We start from the raw sequence: 23,024 nt of genomic DNA on the forward strand, positions 1-23,024 counted from the left end.
CGGGCCCGCGCTCAGTCGCGGGGCAACGCGCGGCCTGCTCCCCCCCCCCACAGCGGCAGGCACGAGGACTGCCGCTGGGAGCTCAGCTACGGGAAACGCAGAATATATTTACGCTTTGTCTATCTTCCTGCCAGGAATGATTGTCTGAAAACAAATTCATGATTTGGGGGGGGGGGGGGGGGGGAATAAAATCAAAAACAAAAAAACAATATACAAAAAAAATGGCTAAAAAGTCTTTGCGTTCGATATAAAGTGCATTTAAGTCAGTATACTGGGTTATGTGGGACAGGTGGCACTGGTCTTCAGATCACAGCAATCCAGGGCACTGCACACAGCACACAGAGGGGGGGGGGGGCACATCACACTCCAGATATACCTGAGCTGGAGCGGGTGTCCGCGCGGCTCTCCTCAGTGCTGTGGCAGGGGGAGGGGGGGGTGAGGTTGGCTTCGGGCAGGCTGAGCTGGTGCAAGGTGGGGCAGGGGGGCAGCAGTGTGCTGTTGGGGCTGGTGATGTCCCCCTCCCCCACCAGAGTCAAGTCCGCCAGGGCGTCGTCCTCCACCGTCTGGACGCCGGCGCTCTTCCAGTCTGAGCCTGGCCTGGCCCACGGGGCCGCGTCCCGGGAGTCCGCGTGGTGGGGGATGGGGGAGAGGGCGGTGGGGAAGGGCTGGGGCCCCCGCCGCGCACTGTTGGGGTCTCTGTGGCCCAGCGTGGAGTCCAGGCTCTGGGAGTGGTGGCTGGCGTTGAGGGAGCTACGGTGGGCCTCGCCGCCGGCGCCGTTCTCCCTGCCCCGCCGCGGGCCCGGCTTGTGGGAGGCCGGGGTGGAGCAGGCGGGCTCGGGCGCCAGCCGCAGGAAGTCCGGCAGAACCAGGTCCTCCTTGTTCAGCAGACCTCGCTGGTCGTCAGCTCGGTTGCTCTGAGCTTTGGATATGAGCTCGAAGAATTCTGCAGGGGGGGCGGCGGGGTTTGGGGGGGGGGGGGGGGGGGGGGGGAACACAAGCGGCCAGAAAAATGACTTCCCTCAATGAAAAATGAAAGAATGTTTCCATTCTACCACAGAGCATGCCAAAACAGGATTCATTTGTTAAACATTAGGACAGCCACAGACTACTGTGCAAAATGACTGTTCAATAAAAGCATTAGCAAGGGCTGCATTAGTCTCTGAGCAGCTACAGTGGGATTTCTACAGGACAGAGGAGGGTGTTAGTGAGAGAGAATGCAAAGCTTCATTTCTACACTGGAATTAAGGCACCGATGTCGGGCACAGCGACGTGTCAGAGGGAGGTTTACCTTCGGCTTCATCTATATTAATCTTTTTCTGCTTTCTCCTCTCCACCTTAGCGCCTGACTCGTCGTGTCTGAAATGGTGCGCCTCCCTGGCAGCCTTGCTGTTTTCCCCTCTGGCTTTCACAGAAGAGCACTTTCCTGACGTTTTCTCATCCCCCTGGATTGCAACAATGACAATGCACCAAATTAGGGGCCGCGGAGGTGGAGTGAGTGGAGATGGGGGCCATCCCAAGACTGGTCTGGGAAAGAGTGGGGGTGGAGTCGAAGGGCGGGGGGGGTGGACTGCTTCACCAGGCCTCCTCTGAGCCAAGACCAACAAAGCCAGACACAGCACGCAAGAACCCAACCAAACTACCACCGCCAGAGAGTGCCCCCCCCCCCCCCCCCCCTCTGCAGAAGGACCTTTCACCATTAGAATCCTCAGGTCTACACAAGCGCCCCCACCTGTGCTTGCTACTGTAACTGGGGGTCACCCTTTAAGACTGAAGCCAAGTCTCTCTAAACAGTGTTTAGAGCAGCAGCACCGTGGGCCGCAGCCAGGAGGAATCGGGAAAGAGAGGGTTAAATCAGCCACAGCCACAGAGTGCGTACAGGACGGCGCCCCACAGCCAAGAGGGGTGTTGCAGAGCAGAGGATGCAGGGAAAGCCAGCTCAAACCAAAGGTGGCGAACACGGAAAAGGAGCGTGTTCTTCTGAGAAAAGACATCCGCAACATCACAGCCACAGAAGACAGATTCAGATTAAAGCCCCTTCCCCCCAAAAAAAACCCAACAAGTTATCCTTACTGTTGTTGACTGACTTCGTGCTGACAGGGGTGGAGCGTGGCTTTTTGACGAAACGAGTTTCTGCTTGTCTGTTGGGGGAAAAAAAACAAACACAAAACAAAAAAAAAAAAAAAGTCAAATAAGACATAACACGGTAACAAACATCAGACGCCAGACTGGTTTATCAGTGGAAATGGAACCATGAGCAGAACAACGGGAGCTTGGAAACCAACAACAGTAAAACAACCAGACGCAGGAAAGCAGGCCCCAGCCTCCCGAGCTGTGCGCATAATCAGTGCTCCACGGCCCGAGCGGAGTCATGAGCCCCTTGTCTCCGGGCGAAGCATAAACCTTCGGCGCTGTTTACCGCTGCCGCGTGATGCTGTGGCTGCAGACTTGTTTTCAGACACGACGGCTCGACATTGTCTTGTCTCAGGGCGCCCCTGTCCCCAGCGACATGTGAACTGAAGGGGGGGGGGGGGGGGGGTGTGCGCGCTGCGCTGAGATTGTGTGCGCTTTCGTGTTGATGCTGCCACCAAGGGTGATTAACGGGCTCTCACCAGACCCACACACACTCCTTACAACTTCCAGTTCCCGATTTTCTACCCCCCCCCCCCCCCCAACCGCAGACAGCTAAGAGTCTGCCTGTGCTGGATTATCTGTTAGCCAGGGGATACAGTAATACGGGTATTTAATGAGTGCATTTCTACTGCATTGATGTTGGTGGAAATCCTCTTGTAGCGGAAAAGATCTAAAGAAAGAGTACAATGCGAATTGCCTGTTCTTACGTAATTCTTGCTGTCAAATCAATATTGTAGTGCAAAAGAGGCCCTTTTGGGAGTGGTTTCAGGAAGCAACAATACGAGTTTGTCAAAAGAGTCAGGAAGACGGGCCATGCTGAAACATGTACTGGCGTGTGAATGCGTGAACAGATGAGTGTGCTGATCCCTCAGGACTCCCCTGTGTGAGTGGGTGAGTGCGCCGTTTCCACAAAACTCTGTAGTGTGAGTGCGTCTGTGTGCACATGTGTGTGAGTTTCTGTGTGTGTGCATGCGCGTGGGGTCCGAGAATACTGACCCTACAGTACTTCCCACTGTGAGCGTGTGTGTGTGTGTGGGCGGGAGTGCCGATTCCACAGAACTATCCAATGTGAGCGCGTGTGTGTGCGCATGTGTGCGTGGTTTGAAAGTGCTGATCCCACAGCATTCCCCGGTGAGCGTTTTTGCCTCTATTCTCTCACCTTTGCCCATGGCATGGTCGGCCACGTCCAGAACCACTCGCAGCCCGTCCAGGTTAGAAATGGGCACGCCCAGGTCCAAGGGCTCCTTCTCTCCGCTCTGCGCAACACAACGCAGCAGATAACTCACAAAAGAGTCACACACAGCACCGCTTAAAGTAGCACGACACGTTCGAACGCTTCACAGCTGCACGAAAGGCGGTGAAACCACAAGGTCCACACCAGGCTATGCTCGGAAGTATGACACGAGAAGGCCTACAGATCCACATGACTATTCAAAACAACTCAGATTTGTTTTCTGACACTGGAGAATGAAGTGGGTCAAAGTACAAAATAAATCAATTCAAACATGGGTCTAGGGAAGAGGCTGAGCCTGCCCTGAGGCAGAAGAGCAACATGCTTTAGGTGTTTTGGCATGTTTAATCATTACTGCTGCAGATGTCTCGCCCGGTCATGTCTCGCTGAGTCATGTGCCAGAATTTATCACTGCAACTTCGGGAACTGTTGAGCCATTCATTCCTCTTCAATGCCCAATCAATTTCTATTCAAGGCCCCGTCCCTTCCTCCTCTGAAGCGCAGATGAGGCTCACTGGCCTCTAGCGCAGCCTTTAACAATGACACGGCCGCGCCCGACACGCAAAGATCTGCCACTTACGATTTTAGCTACCAGGTCGCCCAGGTTGAGGCCATACTTAGCCACGACAGGCCGCAGAACCTCTGTGACCGGCTTGGTGGGCTTGGCCTTCAGCCCGACGGATCGGTTGATGGGCACAAGGTCTAGCCTGGAAATGAAAGGAAAAAAGAAATGGCAATTAAAGATGACTTTAAAAACAAGATTACTTTGACAGGACAAATCCAGTTCTACAAAAAGAACAATACCCCTGCATTGAATTAAATGGTAAGAAACAGTTAAGAAAAATAAAGTCTAAATAACATCAAAAGCAGTAAATATACAAAACAATATTCAGAATAACTACAAAGATTACTTATAGCTTTCAACTACAGAAGACCACAGACACACTGTAATAAATATGGAACAACTGGCCAATTGTCAGGTAGAAGAAAAAATATATACTCAGCCACTACTGAAATTGCTATACACCAATGAGGCCCTACTGTCAATCGTATTTAGGATTGATATAATGCTAAAGCGATTAAAGGAGACCATTGTTAAAACCTTGAGGGAACAATGACAGTTACCTGAACAAAGTGCGTTTTTCTAATCTTAGGTCCCGCGCGCTCAGAGTCAAGCAGTCTTGGTCCAGGACAAGAGGCTTTAAAAAGTGAGACAAAGACATACAGAGAAGTGTTAAAGCAGAGAAGCAGTAGTGTTACTAGAGCCAGTACTAGACAGAATTCAGCTTATGTATTTGACATCAATCTTAAATGCACCTTCAGTTCTACAAAGCGACGAAACCCTGGGAAAACATTTGACTTAAGGTCACAAATTGCTATTATACGGGCCTTTTACTTGGTATGAGCTTGTTCCAAACAGTAAACCAATAATTTTTTTTTACAGAGCAACCACAATGGTGCACAAATTCCATTGTATTCTGGAGAGCTGATAGAGAGCTCATTCTTCTGAATGAATATGGCATACATATGCACTATAACAAATAAATCTTGATTTGAAATGAAACTTGATTTGATTTGTATTGTGCCAATGACTCACGACCCAGATGGACCCACAATAGGAGAGTATGAGGAACATGGCATATAAAGAAGCCATGTGTTAGAGTGAACACAGTCCTCCATCCATAGGAGTTTAGGGGGAAGATGGAGAGTGCATGGGTGAGAGTGAAGAGAGTCCTCCACCATAGACGTTTATGAGGAAGATGGGGAGTCCATGGAGACCGTGAAGAGAACTCTCCACCACAGAAGTTTGGGAGTATAAGAGATGAGTATAAGTGGAGATGGTGGCCCCCTACCTTCTCCCCCCCGACCAGGAACAGGTCCACCGCGGCCAGGTTGATGCCCAGCTTCTCGCAGAGGCCCACCAGCAGCTCCCTGACGGAGACGCCGGGGCGGACGGGCACGGAGCTGCAGGAGCCGTCCGGGAGGTGGATGTTGCAGTGCTTCAGGGATCTCTCCCTCTCCGACACCGACATCGAGTGCCTGGACACATCGCCCTGCAGGGGAAGGGGAAACGGTGAGCGCGGGGCTCAGAGTCGCCCTCCCTGCCAAGCTACCTCAGTCTCTATCAACTCCAGTCAACTACTCCTGACTTTGAAGGGTATGAAAGGCATTCGGCTACCGAAGAGCAGACGTGAAACAGCACCAGCTCTTCCATGGCGCACTGCCACTCTGAGTAAGATAAGGCTGAGACCATCTACACTTTTCCTAGAAGATATGAGCCAGTGACAGGCTTTTAATGCATGTAATCTGACTTTCCATTCTTTTTCAGTTTTTCTGTGTGCGTCAAACATTTGTAGAATATGGTCATTGAAGGACGACCAATAAAAACATGCTATAGAGCCCACTTTCCATTCAAAGCTTAAACCACTTGAACGTGTGGTCTAAGAAACGGTGTAATTTCAAACGGCTGTAGCGAAAAATGTGGAGCATATTGCAAGCTATACCACCATTTTAGTTTCTCCTCTGTCTATAGGGTCTCTAAAAATTTCATTTGTACAGCACATGCCACTCTACTTAAATATGTTGGTTCCAGTTTAAACACATTTATTATTAAGAAAAAAATGTAAGAGTCCTCTGATTATATGGTAAGCCCATGAAGGTTGCTTGCATTCCAAAGTGGATACTACAAATAAAATTTTCACACCTGGTTTATTTACCATGTTCAAAAATAAACCTTGTACCCTTGAATCCACCGTTATTTAAAGATCCTTGAATGTGTTCTCTGTTATTCTCTTTTCATTTTGAGTTCTTTTTATTTTTCTAATGTATCTTTGACATCAGTTGGTACAAAGTATAGTAATAATAAGGATGTTTTGACTAGCAGAGCTGTGAGCATATACTGCGATACCATAGTAATAAAGAGTATTTTCCATGCTGACGTGACCTGAGGAGAGACGTCACCCACTAAGAGCTCTTAAAGCTCAGGTGTCACCCGCACGAGGGCTGAGCGTTTCGGTGAGCATTACCACGGCGACGCGGCAGTATGCAGACCAGCCCCCCCCCCCGCGTACTCACCTCATTGGCTCCGCCCGAACAGGAAGTGCCCAGCTCCAGGCTCGCACCGGAGGACAAAGAGCCTTGTGATTCCCGCCTGCCGTTACTGCCCGAGAAATCTGCCAGAGAGCAAGCCCAAAAAACAGCGTTTCGTCACACACACACACACACACACTGCACCGCCAGCTTCCACTCAACCACAGTGTCAACGTTTCATTCACAAACTGCGCCCAGCATTCACTTCTGCCTCGAGCGTCCGGGCGACTGCAGGCGAAATTGAATTTGTAAACTCGTTATCTGGCGTAATGGTTTTCGGAGCTCACTGTAATTGAAGTCTGCGTGGCCTTTCTTGGAGGGCCCCTTGCCGAAGCTGCGGTTCCGGGACCAGGAGAAGAGCCCCTTCTTCTTGTCGCCGTGGTCCTCTCTGCTGTCATCGTTCAGCCACCTCCCGGATTTCGACTTCTTGTCCTCCTGGGACGTCAAACCAGAACGGCGTTAATTCGCTTCGCAGCACCGCGTCAGCTGGTAACATTTACTGCATTATCTTGCATGTCAGAGGTGTGAAAACAGCCCCCCCCACATACACACGTGTAAGCTGCAGGTTTGAGGTGAGCTCTCTGGAGGAACGCCGCAGTCGTTTGAGGCCCGCAATGTCAGACGCCTTTAACAATAACTATGCTAATGCCTTCACAGCAACCTCAGGAAACCGCATTCCATTTCAAACAGGCTGCAGATCTCAGACAGGAACCTCACACTCCAGCCACAGAGAGCCCGCACTCACCAAGGCAACAGCAAATTACAGTGCCCTTCACAGCAAGGACACCTCACCAAGAGCCGGAGACGACTGCTCACTGTGGCTTTTATGCCAGGAATGTATGACAATAAGATTGTGTTTCTCTCATTAATAAAAGGGACAGGGACTGCCAAAGGACATGGCTGGGTTTACGCAGTACATAATCAACTGAAGGGTAAAGGGCTGTTTTTGTGTTAATACTAAGGAAACGTGTGACAACTAGAGTTGGAGTCAATTAGATTTAAATTCAGTCATTTCAGGGAAAGAAATGAAATTCAAGTCAATTCATAAACTGAAGAATCTTCACAGAAAATGAAGGTCATTTTTTAATTTATGAACTGACTGTCAATACTTGAATTGACTGAAATGAAATGGAACTGAACCCCAACTCTGTTAAAAGGGCACAAACAGATGACAATGTCAATAACAAATGACAAATGACAATAATGTAATGAAAACTGCTGAAGCGGACGAGCACAATAGACAAGTGTGTAAAAAGAAGAGTATGTTCTGTGCACAGAACCAGGCTCCTGTGAAGGCCCTTTTCTCTCATATCTCAGACAGACGCATATCTGTCACGCAGTCGCTAACATGACACCCACAACACGTACCCTCCGTCTTGGCCCACAACAAACACCTTCCCACTCCCACAGGTGTCGTGGCTGCAGTAAGGGGAATTTGGCTGTGGGTGGGCTGTTATTTTATTCACACCGAGCGCCGGGGGGGTGGCGGCTCCTCCCCCGAGCGGCAGGGAGAAGCGCGTGGGGGGGTGGGCGTACCTTCCTGGGCGTGGACAGGTTGGAGCGGTCAGAGCTGGTGCTGTGCTTGGAGGCGGGGCTGCTGGGGATCTGATAGGGGTCGGGCAGGGGTCGGCCCTCCACCTCCGCCAGCATGCACTCCTGGTACAGGAAGGACTTGAGGAAGCGAGTGTAGCTGTCAAACTTCATCAGGTTGAAGATCTGCAAGGAGAGGGTGCGAGAGGGGAAGAGGGAGCGAGACCCACAGAGGTTTAATGCCACTTGTGATGCCACTTTAGCACTACTGCCTCAACAGGAGGAGCTGTATATTTTCTGAGGGAGGGAGGTTATTTTGGTCTGTATTTGAAATGCCTTCACACCAAGTGTAATTGTTTAGAAAGTACAAACGCATTCTTGTAAGGTTATTGCTTTGGCCCAGATCAAAGTCGTCAAATGTGGCTTCAAGCAGGAACAGTTTTTTTTTTGGGGGGGTGGGGTGGGTAAAAAAAAATAGCACCGCCGAAATTTGTGAAACCAAAACAAATATGAAAGGAAAGGCTGACAAATACAAACTATCGTTTGTTTTGGATCCTTAAAAGGTAGTCTCTTTTACTTTATAAATCACACTTTGATGGGAAATATCTGCCGTCCAACCCCTAGCATATTTTCACAGCCTCGTGTTCTGTGTCTGCCTCAAGCTTTTCTGCAGTGTCTTAAGGCTGGCGTTTTGTCTCTGAAATCTAAAGGATTGAGCTATTTTATCTACAACCACATGACTGGAGCCATTCTTCCACACTGGTACGGCCCACAGAGTTGCCTGAGTGTCCTTTTCTGAACTCTGAAACTGATATGCTCGTCACCCCCCCCCAGCTTCTTATGTAAGGCCTGTCTTAATCGACCCTTTCAGTAGGGCTGAGAACTACCGGGTATGGCAAACAACGAAAAAAGACATCCAGCTGAAAATAGCCCAAAATAATCCATCTGAATCCAATCTGCGCGCATCAGCCGATATTAACATCCACGCTGATGTAATAAACAGCGGAAGGCACTCTGCACTCCAACCTGTCCCTGCATTCTTATACCACGTTCCCATCCAGCTGATTGATGTCTGCAGAGGTATCTGGTAGCTGAGCAGATGGGAAGGAGAACAGCGTTTCCTGCTCCTCTAGATCTGTGCCAATGCCCCCCCCCCACCCACATCACTCCCTCCCCCTCCCTGACACTCCCAAAGCCAACCTGCAGCTGCTGCTCCTTGAACATGTCTGGACGGGGGGCGTTGAGGATGTCATCGGCCAGCTGGGCCTGGCTGTCGATGTTGACCGGCGTGGTGGCCTTGCTGGACAGGAAGCTGTTGTAGATCTCGCGGGCTCGCTGAGACAGCTGTGAGAAGGGTCGATTTGGTCACCACATTCGAATGTTTGAAAGGCGTAGGCTACTTTTGGACATTTGCTTCTTTAGACACACTACAGAACCATCTGTGTTTGTTTCACATCAAAAGCTATGCGGTCTTGAGGTAATTGCTTGCGCGCCCAGGTTACGTCAGTACCTGTTTTTTGTCGGTTTCAGGCACGTGGCTGAAGAACTCGCAGGCCTGCCAGAAGAGAATGTTCTCTTCGCTGAACTCCTTCTTCAGAAATTCCTGAGGAGAAAAAAGCACTTTAGACGCATGTTCGGATAGAGCTCCTGGGAGGTGCTGATCGATGCGCTACCCCCCCGGCTGATGCTGAGGCTTAGCGCGCGGCGCGGCGGCGTACCGAGAAGTAGCGCACTCCGACGGGGTCCTGCAGCAGCCGCTCGAAGCAGACGGCCCAGCTGGCCACACGCCGCTCCGTGTGCCGCCGGTGGCTCTGCACGCTGGGCAGGCTGGCGTTGCTGTTCAGGCTGTTCTCACTGCCGCAGCCCTTCAGGTCCACGCTGTTCAGCTCTGCAGCGCCGGAGAGCAGGGGCAAGCACAGGGTTTACCACATACAGCACTACTGACCTTACAGCAGGGACAAGTACAGCTTTTACACATACATTATTTTAGACCTTATAGCAGGGACAAACACAGCATTTTGTACGTACATTACTACAGGCCCTACAGCAGGGGAAAAGGCGTAGCGTTATTATTAGGAAACACAATATTACAGTAAGCAAAATTGACATGAGGCACATTTCAGTGCATGAAGAATACGTGTCATGTTCAAAAATAAAAATACTGTGCAAAGAATCAAATTCAGTTAGTATCTACGTCAAGCTACTACATGGGTTTAGGGGGAAACAAGCGTTGATCAAAATGTGCACATATTTTTGACGTTCAACAGAGACAAGATTTAAGATCAAAGAAATGACAGAGCAGTGGAGAGGAAAAGCATGCACACCACGTTCATACTGACAGCGTTTCTCATGACCACTGGTCAGCCATTCAGCATCTGCTCTCTGTCAAGCCACACGTCAGAGCGATATAACAAGAGACAAGGGACTGGAGTGAAAAGCACTGTGCTACGATTACAGCTGTCACTCAAGAGTGAACCAGGCGCTATTTGACTTCGACAGATATGAGAACATTACTGTTCAGAGCTCATTTTACTTATTTTACAGCACAACAGCAGTAGAATGTGATCAGGGGAAACTGAATGAGGAGCTTGGCTTCCGTTTAAACGTAGTTTCATGATGCCAAAATAAGGCAGCGCAATGGACACGCCATCTCCCACATGTCATCACAGCTACTGTGGCCTCTGGGAGTCCAGCACAGAGGGAGCACTGATGACCTGTCAAGGACTGCTGCATCTATGCGCAGATAAGCCTTTTAGCCAAGATAACTGCGCAGGTCTGCATCCTGCTAGGCTGTGGTGTTTTTACTGACACATGCGAAGCAGGTTACTACAGGAGGAAAAGGTGCTGGGTTTTACTTAGGTCAGATATTTTGAATGAAGCCAAAGTGTGTTCAGTTTTAACTAGAAGCGCTGAAAACACATTTTGTTTGCATTCTGACTGCTATTTCGAAGTCACAACAACGACTGAATGCATTGCATAAACACAGATGCCCGTGTCCCTGCAACATCTGCCAGTAAAAGCTAATTAGACCCTTCCGTTAAAGAAGGCAAACGTGCGACTGAAACGGAACCTGGTGCAGCCTAGCGGAATACCCCACACCGTTACGCGTTAGTGCGGCTCGGCTCACCTGGGTACAGCTGGTAGGACCCCGTGTGGTGCCATCTCGCCAAATACTTCAGGCTGACAGGAAACCATGCCCCCCGTTCCATTCCAACCCCCGTTAGAGACGCCCCCGGAGACGGGGGGAGAGTCCCCTCTCCCCGGCCGCTGAGGGAGGAAGGCTTCCCATGGCGGGAGAGAGAGCGTGGGGCGCGGGGCGAGGCGGACACAACGACCGACTCTCCTCCGGCATCCGGGTGGGCCGAAAGCAGATACGGCAGGCGGCACAAAGCCCTCAAGAGCCCAAAATTAATAATTGAGTGCCAGGGGAGGAGGGAACCATAGACGCCCGTTGCGACGGGAACCTGCAATATTAATGACCCGCTCAGAGAGTCCGCTCCGGTGGCTGTTTCACGCGGCGCAAAAAAAAGGACACCGTTTTCACCGTCGCATCTGCTGTGTGAATTCCGCAGGCAACACACGCCACGCTGCCAAAGGCAGAATGCACCAGCACGGATCTTCTGAGAGACATAAGTAATGAACGCGAAACCTGGAAGAGCAGACGAGCTCTGTTCAGCAACGCTGGGGCATTCATGGTTGGGCTGTAGCTGTACGCTGGGAGTGGAGTACAATTCCACACCAGTGTAGTTAGCCAGCACACAGAGCTCCACTCAGAGGACCTCCTCATTCCTCTCAATGCTACGAGGAAAACATCTGGCCCTGGCCACAGCTGACCTAAGCTTATTTGACCTGATGTGCAGAAGACTAATCTTAGTCTCCAAAAAAAGGAAGAGCACCCGCTGCTACAGTAGAAGTCAGTCAGGTCAGCCCAGACAACTTGTCTTACGCTGTGACCAACCTACCCCCCGCTTCCACCTCTCTGTATCCCCGGACGCCCACACAGAGCTAATAGAGCGGAAAGGTCGCTGACCTTCCAGCGGCATCTACTTACTAGTGTTTTTATTAGCTAATGGCTTGTTGTCATTTAAACAAACAAGTGATTCCTCTTGGAACAGCTGAATGAGACGGGACGTTTCTATAAAGCGTGTTGACTTTGACTCCCTTCCCACTCCATTGGCTGTGCCCCCCCCCCCCCTCACCCCCCAACCCATCGCTCATGTGTTTGTTTGCCGGGACCACACAGGCAGATGCGTTCTCCGGTGAAAACACAGGCCACAAAGACAACAAGCTTGCAGTGTGGTGGCCAACGAGCTGCGCACAGCTGTTCCAAATGTCTCCGGAATTCACCAGAAACGAGAAATCAAGGAGTGGAAGCAAAGCACCCTTTTTTTTCAGTTTAAGTGCTAACACGTGCGTGGGAGGGTGCTCTCACCTATCTCTTTTTAATACGCATTGGAGAGGGGGACTGACAATTTAATTCACTTTATCTGGCTAATGTGAAGTCAAAAGGGTATGGTACAGGGACAAGTGCTTAGGCAGAGTGGTCCATGGTTAGAAACTGAAGTGCTTTTTGTAATTTGACACTGGGCGGGAAATGCTCACACCCCGGGATGGACACACTGCGTACAGTAAGCCATCGCCGTTAGCAACAAGCGACGTGCTTGTTTGTCTGGGTGGAGGAGCTGTTTGTGGGGGAATGGAGAGGAGGAAAACTGGTAAAGTGAGCTGGGGAGCGACGTGTTGTGGGAGAAAAACGGAGAGCCTATTTGGGGATGTGAAAAGTAAAAAAGGACAACTGGCAGCTGTTCAAAAAAAAAAGGACTTTTGGGGTCAGAGAACAACCTCAGACAAGTGATGTCAGAGGAGAATCTGAACAGTGCAGAGAAAGTCAAACAACAGGCATTCCCAGCACATACAGCTAAGCCCATACCAAAATCCTGAAATGGATTTTCTGCTCTGAAAGTCAACCGTACCAATTTCCACCCGTGAAATCAATCTAGGGAACTGTCCCAGACACAGGACTGTAGTGGGAAAACTCCCTCAGTCTCTACTGTCCTCCCCCATTACATTCACCTTTTGGCAGAGCAACAACCCCCCCTCAGATTTTCTACTGAGCCATCTCAGGGCATTTAGTGCTATGCAAACATCCCTCCAAACCCAGGGAAAGTTGCACCAATCTCTAATTAATCAGCCTTGCAAAAGCTGCCCTGGCTCCTGGGAACTATAAAAACAGAAATAGTGAGGTCAACTACTGATTTTTGTTTCCAAGAAAGAGCCATAAAAAATTCTTCAATAGCCACTGTGCACATGTTAAGATCGGGTTTTCAGATAGCAGGCGGCCCTACATAAGCAGAGAAAATGTGAAAGCTAAAAGATCAACCACTGTAAGGCACCAGTTATTCTGTCTGTTCTAATCTTACTCAGGACTGCTTGTACAGACTAGGGAACACAGTGTCTCAGCCTCTATCTGCTGCACAAAAACAGTGCAAGTTAGACTCTGGCTAGATAGAAGGGCAGAAGACAGAAGAGAGACTAGTCTCTCTTCTCTGAAATTAGAGAAACCTTTTCAAACAAATCCAAAAAACCCAGACTTGTAGGTAAGAACAAAAAAAATCACAAGTAAAAATGTACTGAAATTAAAAAATGGCGTGATTGTAATTCAGTTTTTGCCGTCATGTTAAACGTGGATGTCTTTCCATTAGCTCCTTATCTAATCTGAGTGAGCGCGTGTGCTCGTCTCCAGGACACGTTTCACTTTGTCTGTCCGCAGCAGTGAGGAGCCACACGGGCTGCGGCGCTAATTCCATGTGAAAAAGGCAGCGCATTCCATATTCAGGTGGACGGCGGCCGGATGCTGGCGGTGGCAGCGAAAACACTCCTGAATGAGTGTGGGAGAGCGTAATCTGATACGCGGACAGGTGTGCTGCAGGGGGGGAATTAGCAGGCTTGCTGCACAGTGATGCAAACACACAAATCCCCTCAGCAAACGGCAGACGCTGCACTGCTTGGCGGCACAAAGAGGCCGGCTAATCTTATCAAACGGTATCCAACGGGCTGCGAGGGGCCTCGACTGCTGTTCGCGCTATATCGCTGTCAGACAGAGCCTTCTCCCGTCTTGCTCTTGTTTAATCACACACAGACACACACACACGCAGCCTGTTCAGTTGTCAGGAAGCACACAGTAAGGGGTGAATTGACAAGCAACTGTAAGAGAGCGAAAGGTGTACTCACCGCCATCGGAGACCGCCGCAGACTGCAAGAAAACACAAAGAGACATGAGTGAGAGGCTGCCCTCATTCCCCCACACTGCGCAGTAGAGAGCAGGCCCCAGAGCAGAGGTGGTCTCTGAAGACATGTCCCCGGTCCTCGCGGCCACTGTGTGAGCAATCGACGCCAGCGGCTCCCCAAACGGCTCCCCTTCCTGCTCTGCCACCGGGGCCTTTCACACCGGCTAATCAGATGCGTCTGGGCCCATTCTTTCACACAGAGAGCTGTTCCCACCTTAGCGCCCGGCCCCGCCCCCATTCCTGGCATTGCCATCAGGACCTGGGACGGCGCTGCTTATCTCAGGGCAGCGCCCACCGGCCACAAACACAAAAGACACCAATGTGGCGTAAGGGGAAATGCGTGACCTCAGCGACTGGGGACGGTTTGGGTGGAGCATTTCCATATAGGAACATCAGCTAGGTAGCCTATGAGGAAACAGCAGAACAAAGAATGCTCTGATTCTTAAACACAGTAGCCCCATATTTTTAGGACTCAGCCATCTTACAAAAAAAAAACAAAAAACCAAACTTAAGTCACATACTGGGCCATGTTTTAAGATGACATTTGCTGTGTGCTATTTTTAAGTAAACAAAATCAGACGGCATTATTTAAAAATACTCTGTCAATAAATGGTTGAACTGGTAATGTGTTTGCTTTATGTCTTAGCATGAGTCCCAGTGATGCTAAGGTAACTTTAATGGCTTTAGACCTGTCGTGGTCAGCAGCTGCAGGCAGTTAAATGTGTCTTGCACATTTTAGTCATGCTGTGTCTAAAACAGCCACCCAATCTATATTAAAAAGCAACAGAATTAGTCATGTGGTGTACCTCAGGGAAGACATGGCTAAAACAGGTAGACCTATTCAAATCTGACCACAATCACAAAAACGCCAGAGGGTGTGATGCAAAGTCAACAGGGAGATTAGGAGGCAAACGCATGGACTGGAATGACTTGGGCTTTGTTCGGGCAGCCCTTCTTCAAACAGGGGCAGCGTGTGTCAGCGCCGGCCGAGGCTCCGCTCCTAACCTTTCCTGTCCTGGGGAGGGCACATGCCCGCACACGCAGCTGCGGGGGTTATTCCACCATGCCCCCCCCCCCCCCCCCCGTCACGCGTGACCCAGCTCCAACCCACTCCCCACTGCTTCTCCTGCATTAGGAGAGCCTACAATTACAGCTTACTCCTGCACTTTGGGATTTTTAGCATGGCTACGCTAAAGTGCCATTTGCATTCACTTGAACTTTACTGCAAGACACTGTGAATGAGAGCATATGCAAAGTATTATTACAACTTTCAATACAAAGAATAGCAACTACAGAAGTAGCAGCACTATGTTACTACTAGCACTAAACCTCCTAGTAACCTCATATTGAAGCTACCCCCTGACCTTTGTCCTGTCCTATGGCTCCAGTCCTGCACACCCATTTGATTCCTACCACAGCATTACATTGACTGTGCTTGAGTTTACATTGCAAGCAATCTGTGACACTTTGGTCCAAATGACCAGGGTAGAGCCCAAACAAAGCAAGTAAGAGAGCTGAAAACAGGAGAGCCGGTCCTGTTGAAAGTGCGTTCTCCACTCCTACTCCTTTCTGAGGGATTCAGCTAGCCGGAAGGCTCCGTGACCCTGTTGGTAAAAGGAATGCATTATCTACTACAGATTATTGGTGGAGATTATAGCACAAGTCATGTGCTGTCTCATCTGGTCATGCTTTTGATTCTACCCACTAGTACAGAGGTACCTTGAGGGGTGTCCTGGGGAAAAAAAAAAAAAAACTTGTCAACCCACACAAAACTGATTTGGAGAAATGAAAGCTTTGTTTTATGAAAGAGTGTGGGCGGTCGCATTTTTATTTATGTCTTCCCCAGGTCAGTTATGGGATAAAAGCCACCTCATGATAGTCAACTATCTGAGTGACATTTATGACACAATGGTCAAGATAAGATGTCATCTTTAGCAGGTTTGAGCTTTCCTGTTGACTTCTCCAGGCTTTTCAGAGATCCCAGATCCTCACTAGGAAGAAACTCAAGGGCTTATGTAGCCAATTACCTGTAGAGACAATAATTAGGTGGCCGGACACTAGCCAGGACACTGGAGTTAACACGTCTACTCTATAAGTATGTCTGTAAGTACTAAGGGATTTTTAAATACTGCCATGGGTCAGGACCTCAGATTAAGCACAACTCTGAAAGATGTAGCCTCCTACATCAGTGCTCCCATCAGGGTAATAGGGCACTGGGATTTACTTGGTATGTCTCCCATGTAATGACCTGGTTCTACCACTCATCTCTACATACCACAATGCATGCCTATTATAATTAAGCACAAAGCTTTCATTTTGAAATGCAAATAAAGGAATAAAGGCCTGAGAACAGCAGAATGTCCTATTGTGGACTAGTGTGTCCACATTCCCCACCCCAGCACTGAACCCTATCCAGTCAATTGACCTCATTCTGCAGTGTTTTCGAGCGGGGGAGGGGCGCTGGTTTGGAAAGGACCACCCCCACCCCCACACCCACTCTTTTCAGTTCAAGGACTGTGGCACTCGCAGCCCACTAGTGCCCATCACTGTCTGCTGTCTTGGTTTGGAAACATTCCAATGACAAACAAAATCCATGATGTATAAGGAGGTTTACACAGTGTACCCCACCCTCTAGCGGTTAGCTTGTTTTCTCCATAAGGTGACATTATTACGACAGAGACACATGACAAACAGTGAAAGGACGATGACTAAACGTCATTCAGCTGAATAATTAAAAACCAGACACTTCCAATGCAAACGTGGGGGTGTACAGGATGAAGTAAGAGCACAGTGCTGCCAAAGAGACTATAAACCAAATCCCTCTGAAGCCATACCTTCATTTCTCCTATACTAAATAAACATACTTCCTTCTGGTATGGGTGTAGACATGTTTCATACTGTAGTATGACATACTTCACAGGAAATGGGCAATTCAAGGCTGCCAGTTCTGTAAAAAGGGAAGACTCAGATTGGAGCTCAGATGACGTGAACGGGAGATAAGAGGATGGGAAATGAGAGGAGGCCATGCAGTCTATTCTGCTCAATGGGCTCCTGGTGACAGAGGTGATTCTTCAGCAGAAGCCATTTTCCCATTTCCCCATTAAACATCGCGGCAAGGGGAATTCCAGACTCCCCCTCGTACAGCTTCTGCAAAGCGTGAGCTCACTTTCGAGTTTCGAGGCCGTTTCTAGGCCAGGGCTCACTCCACCCCACACACACCCACGCACCCACCACCAGAACCCCCCTCCAGTGCAAGCTAACACACTCCCACCTCCTCCCCCCCACTAACCAATGAGCTGTCATTTCACACCATTCACACACTCCAGACATATCACATCCACTCGTACACTGCAGTCCTGGTTTTTACACGCTTTGATACAAAACAGACAGCTGCAATTTTAGCGTTAGCATCATCCCTATTCCAGCACAGCTCTCTGTTCTCTCAGCTCAACAGCCTCTTGCAGACAGCTAAGGGATCTTCTAATCCCGGTTGTTTCCTGCATAGTTCTTAAACCACAGTTCTCATATAATAATTCCTTTGGGATGGGTCTACAGGTTGGTCCAAGAGTACTGAATGGATCTCTATCCTCACAGAGTCCAAACTGCCAGGCAACAAAACAAGAATCAAACCAAGCGAGTACCAGCGATGGCGCAACAGGAAGAAATCCATGCAGTGACAGTCATTAGTGCCACGCCTCCCTCTATCGTGGGATGCAACTTTCTTTTTGTAAAACCCTGCATAACTCTCCCCCTGGTGTTCAGGGTGTGTCAGGGGCTCCTTCCCAGGGTCCAAACTGCAGGCTTCAGAACCGAGCCTCGGAGTGCCATTTACAATCCACAGCACGCACACCACGCATTCAACAGCTGGGCCTTCAAAGCCTCCTCCACTGAGACACGGTTTATAATGAGAGAGAAGGGAGAACCATACACACAAGAGAGAGGTCAGGGAGGCCTATTCCAAAAGAGGACTTTTCCCTTCCAATTCATATCATTACCATTTGTAAAACACAGCTATTCAAACACAAACAACCCATCAAATGAGGTAACCAGCCAAGTCACCATCGTTCCTCAGATGCTCCAATTTAGATGATCAAGGGGGCGGGGGGGGTGGGGGCTAAACATTTCCAAACGACCATAATGTATACATATAAAAGCCACGGGTTTGCTGAATTACAACACACAACATTCCTTTGGAGAGGAGGGCTCTTGCTCTCCAACCCAATATGTCTCGCCGCCCTCCCGAAACCTCAGCCACTCAAATATTCCACTCAGACTGCAGACAGCTGCGCGGCATATGACTCGTATACTGGCCATAACATGCGGCCCCGGAAAAAAAACGAATTCCTGCTCCAAATAAAAAGCATGCCTCGCTTTTTAGAGCGAAATGGCAGCACTGATGATAGAGACCATGGCGACTGCGATACTCAAAAAGAGCGGGGGGGGGACTGTCAGAGGGCACTCCGGTGCACGGCGGCGGTTTGTGGAGTGCCGAAAAGGGCCACGTGGAGCGGTAATCAGGGAACAGCTGGAGGTCTCCCCCCTCTGAAAGCCGCGGCCCCTGCTCCTCGAACCCCTGCTCGACGGGAGCTCGCTGCTAACGTGGCAGCCGGAGGAAACATGCCCCCCCCCACCCACCCGTGCAAGGTAAGGCCCTGCGTACGCCACAGGGGCTGGCCCCCTCCCGGCCCCGGGACTCATGAATACATACATGACCGGAATGCACGCGGCCACTGGTCGTCCCCCCACTGAGACACATTCGGGCTACCGCTGACAACCTACATTCAGACTCCCCAGAAAACGCTTTTTACGCACACAGACAGCTGCTACAGCCAGAAACACGCCCAGTCCTCACTCTCTGTCATCAAAAATTTATTGTATTATTTCAATACCAACAGGTTTTATAACGCTGTAATCTCTAAAACAGCCTCTATAATTTATTGAGCTGGGGGAGGCATGTGCATCAGCGCCGTATGGAAAGCCGCCTCTGAATGCGTTTTTATTGAGCGTTTATGGCTTCCTCAGCCTCACTGGGCGATGCCTCAGTGATTAGTTCCTTTTTGTCCTCTGCACACCTGCTCCACTCTGCCTGCCTCTGCCTCCACACCACAGGCTGTGCCCACGTGCATGTGTGAACGCTAAAGAGCAATAAGGCTCTTCTTGCCATTTCGATTCACCTTCAATTTCCTTGCCGTCTGGAAAGGGGGGGGGGAAAAAACCTTCCAATACTGACAGTCATTACACCCAGGGGCCTGGGATGCCATTTCTCCCTCAGTTTAAAATCAGAACAATTTCTCTACTATCTATCTCAGAAGTGAGACTGTGGGAGCGCTTTATGTTAGGGGGTATAATTTAGACATGAATATCTCCTTTTTAATGTTACATAATATAAAAAAACAGCATTGATAAAAACCTAATGACTACATAATGGCTATTGTAGTAGTTCATGGTAAACGATAGGCACACATTAGCAGTGACATCAAAAAATCCCAGAAAAAAGAATCCCAGAAAGCCATGCTCTTTAGAGTTTATGTCAGCTATAATAAGTGATCTTGGAAATGCCATCAGGTAGACTGCTGTACAGTAGCACTTACGACAGCAGGATGCATGGCTTACAAGAAGCAGGGTAAAGATTTTCAATGGCTTATTGAGTGTTAAAAATATAGCCTATCAATTTTGCTTTCGTGAGCTTAATTTGTAAGATGGGTGAGTGTATTGATATGGAAAAGAAGTGACGTAAACCATCCGCTGCTATTAAAAGCCAACCTGAGTGGCCAAGTGACTCGAAGAGAATGACCTGGATCCTAAAATGTTTGTGTAAAATGCTATGCATTCCACTGCACCCCGCAGCGCTGTTATTTCAGTTACTGGAGTGCAAAGCTAACAAACGCTAAGTGCTGATAGCGCCATTCACCTGTGGTCAAGAGAAGCTTGCAAGCAACAGCCTTCAAGGGATATTGCTTTCAATGTATTTAAACAAATCTGTAGCATCATTAAAACCGCAGACTGAAAATTTTTACAAACAAACTCAAGTTTATCAGGCTTCAGGCTACTTCGTGAAGCGATAAAATAAGTTTACTACAGCTGTATAAATCTGCTCACTGGGAACCCCATAAATCTTTATGGGAAACTGGTGAGAGGTCAAAACAGTGAATGTTGTCGTTGTAGCTCTGTTCCTCGATATCATGCAAGGCAGTATGATTCAACATCCACTGGAGATATATCTAGTTTTCTGGTACACTTCAAAGTATAGGTTTATAAATTGCACATTCTGTCATATTGTAGATGTGGAGGACTGTGAAAGGCTGACGCAGAACTGCTACGCCCAATATTACTATGGCATTGCTTCAGAAAGACTTAAATGTCATGAGTGGACTCATTCTAACATTGGTTCTGCTGACATTATCGCCTCCCCAGCTGGTCTGTGGCGCAGGGGTTATGCAGCTGTCCCTCTGTTTTAGCCTGAGCGTTCGGCTTATTCTCTCTGGGGAAAGGAACTGATTGGACTTCAGAGCCACCACATATTATATGCTTGCCACCTCCTAACAGGTGCTCTCATCTGACTACAGAAAGAGGTTTCCTTTCATCTGAACAGATGTTTAACCGGGCCACCTGGCGAGGGTTTCTACGCCTCATCGTAGGCTGGTTAGAGTGGTGGAGTGCGAGCCACCACCAAGTGCCACTCTGGCAGTAAATGACTGTTCCCAGCAGAGTGCAGGTTTTCAGAGCGGGCATCCAGTGTGGAGCTCGCAATGAGCCATCAGAGATCACACAGCAAGCACTCTTCCAGCTCAATAACAGCCACAACTGTGCTAAGAACAAGTACACGGGAACACTGAACTACAAAAGGCACAAAAAGGTTCAGGTGTCTGAATGGGATGTTTTCTTTTAAGCGTAATTCCTTTTTGCCCTTCTTTTTTTAACTGTAACTGATTGTTCATAACACTGAGGAGCAGCATAAAGAGGGTACACACTTAACACCTATACGTTACTCATACAACGGTTTAGTTAACAAACAACATATTGCTCAATGTTTAGGAAAAATGTACTGTGGTTAGACTGAATATTCACTTTAAATGCAATGAATGAGAGACCACAGACAGAGCAGTACATATGGGGGCATTCCATACGTAGGCTAGTTTTTAGTGTGAGTCTCGTCATATTTGCTTATTTCCAGTCTTTCATGCTTGCTGTGCTGGTACATTGGAAGCGTGTATATTACACAATGTGTTGGAACGGCTCCTCAACAAATTCAGTCTCAAGTAAACAAATGAGACACTACTATCTTCTAATAGTTACACTACCTTCAGGAATGACCTCCCAACTAAACATTTCTAAACAACCACCGAGAAAGGATGGAAAATCCCATTTGTTTCAAAGTGAAACACGTGTTAAGATGACACATGCTAGTCACAAACACTCAATGGAGTGCACTCAAACTGTCCTGCAGTAAAAAAAATATGGCTCCACATACACAAACACAAAGACAAGACTGTCGAGGCTGAAGGGACCTATTTATGGGAGGCTCTGCTAAACGGACATATTTTTTTATACCACGGACTCAAGTCGAATCCACCACCCGGGCGGGAGAACGACCCCTAAACTTACAAACAAAATGTGCGTGAACAAGGAGGACCCAAAGGTGAAACAGTGCAGTTAACAGGCACGAAAATCCCAGGCGCACTCTTTCAAAAGCGCAGAGCTTCTGCGAGCGGACTCAAGGAAACATCGGGAAGTCCGAGCCAACAGAACAGGCTCTGACGGACTTCTGTGTTTACTTTTGAATTCCAGATGAATAGTACCTGCCATTGAGCACGAATGTCCCAATAAAACACTGAAGGGTGAAGAGAGAGTAGCTAGAAGCGACACAGAATGCTTCCCTGTTTGTCTTGGCACACTCTCCTCACTAATGTCCTGAGACAGACAAGGAGAGAGGCGCTGATACGATCAGAGAGAATACCTCCTGAGAAACACAGCGCGTTTCACACAAGACACAAAACCAGAGCACAATCCAATACAGCAGCTGGACTTAAGGACAACACTTAATACCAGCAGTTTTACAGTGTACTACTGTAGGAAACTCACTGGAAGAGGACAAAGAAACCTGAAAACATCTGTTCTGTGAAAGAGGACGCGAGCTAATGAATAAAACAGCTGACCTAAAAAAAAGAAAGGAGAATGCACTCAAAGTGAATTTTAAGCTAACCAGAGGATAAACCCAGCCTTACTCACCGTGTTGAAGTACCACACTTTCTTGAAAGAGAGCCTCTTTTTGAGACTCATTTTCTCCTGGGCTCTGAGAGGAAGACCAGCGTCTGGCTACATACCTGACTAACCTCGGCTGCGACTAAGCCCTGACTGTACACTGCAGCCATGCCTGTACAAGTCAGACCCAGACTTGACAAGGCACTGACTAGGAAGTTCCATTCTACTCCCCTGCAGTTCCCATAGCAACCCGCCACTGCAGGAAGCGATTTGTCGATCTGCGAGGGATTGAGATGAAGTCACGACGAGCTGCCAAAATATTAAGCCGCGCAGACTCTCCTTTCGATTCTGCTCCTTTTGAATATGATTTTTTTTTTTTTTTTTTACTCCAAACAGAAATGATCAAGGTAGATTGCTTGTTATTCCACTGAAAAACAGAGGTAAATTACATAAAAAAAGGGAAAAAAAGCACTACGCCAGCTACGTGAGTTTGAAAAGCTCACTCAATGAATTCCATCGTACCGTGCTGGCTTACTTTCAACAAAAATAAATCC

The 23,024-nt window shown here is 48.7% G+C and overlaps 1 protein-coding gene across 2 annotated transcripts in view; it reads right to left on the minus strand.

Moving 5' to 3' along the window:
- Positions 1-244: 244 nt before the first annotated feature.
- rgs12b (regulator of G protein signaling 12b) overlaps positions 245-23,024 on the minus strand; it is a 31,233-nt gene continuing 8,453 nt past the window's right edge. The window contains exons 1-15 of one of the 2 annotated variants that reach the window (XM_036517017.1): positions 22,498-22,640; positions 14,213-14,234; positions 9,700-9,869; positions 9,492-9,584; positions 9,182-9,325; positions 7,988-8,167; positions 6,739-6,886; positions 6,437-6,534; positions 5,215-5,415; positions 4,487-4,560; positions 3,942-4,068; positions 3,290-3,386; positions 2,071-2,138; positions 1,289-1,442; positions 245-943 (exon numbers count right to left, since the gene is read on the minus strand). In XM_036517017.1, the coding sequence (XP_036372910.1) occupies positions 360-943; positions 1,289-1,442; positions 2,071-2,138; positions 3,290-3,386; positions 3,942-4,068; positions 4,487-4,560; positions 5,215-5,415; positions 6,437-6,534; positions 6,739-6,886; positions 7,988-8,167; positions 9,182-9,325; positions 9,492-9,584; positions 9,700-9,869; positions 14,213-14,234; positions 22,498-22,548 (2,211 nt within the window). In that variant the 5' untranslated portion in view covers positions 22,549-22,640 and the 3' untranslated portion in view covers positions 245-359. Of the gene's footprint in view, positions 944-1,288; positions 1,443-2,070; positions 2,139-3,289; positions 3,387-3,941; positions 4,069-4,486; positions 4,561-5,214; positions 5,416-6,436; positions 6,535-6,738; positions 6,887-7,987; positions 8,168-9,181; positions 9,326-9,491; positions 9,585-9,699; positions 9,870-14,212; positions 14,235-22,497; positions 22,641-23,024 lie in introns of those variants that run through there. The other variant, XM_036517018.1, reaches the window with a different exon arrangement.

This window comes from Megalops cyprinoides, chromosome 22 (genome assembly GCF_013368585.1).
Source record: "Megalops cyprinoides isolate fMegCyp1 chromosome 22, fMegCyp1.pri, whole genome shotgun sequence".
NCBI classification, from domain to species: domain Eukaryota; kingdom Metazoa; phylum Chordata; class Actinopteri; order Elopiformes; family Megalopidae; genus Megalops; species Megalops cyprinoides.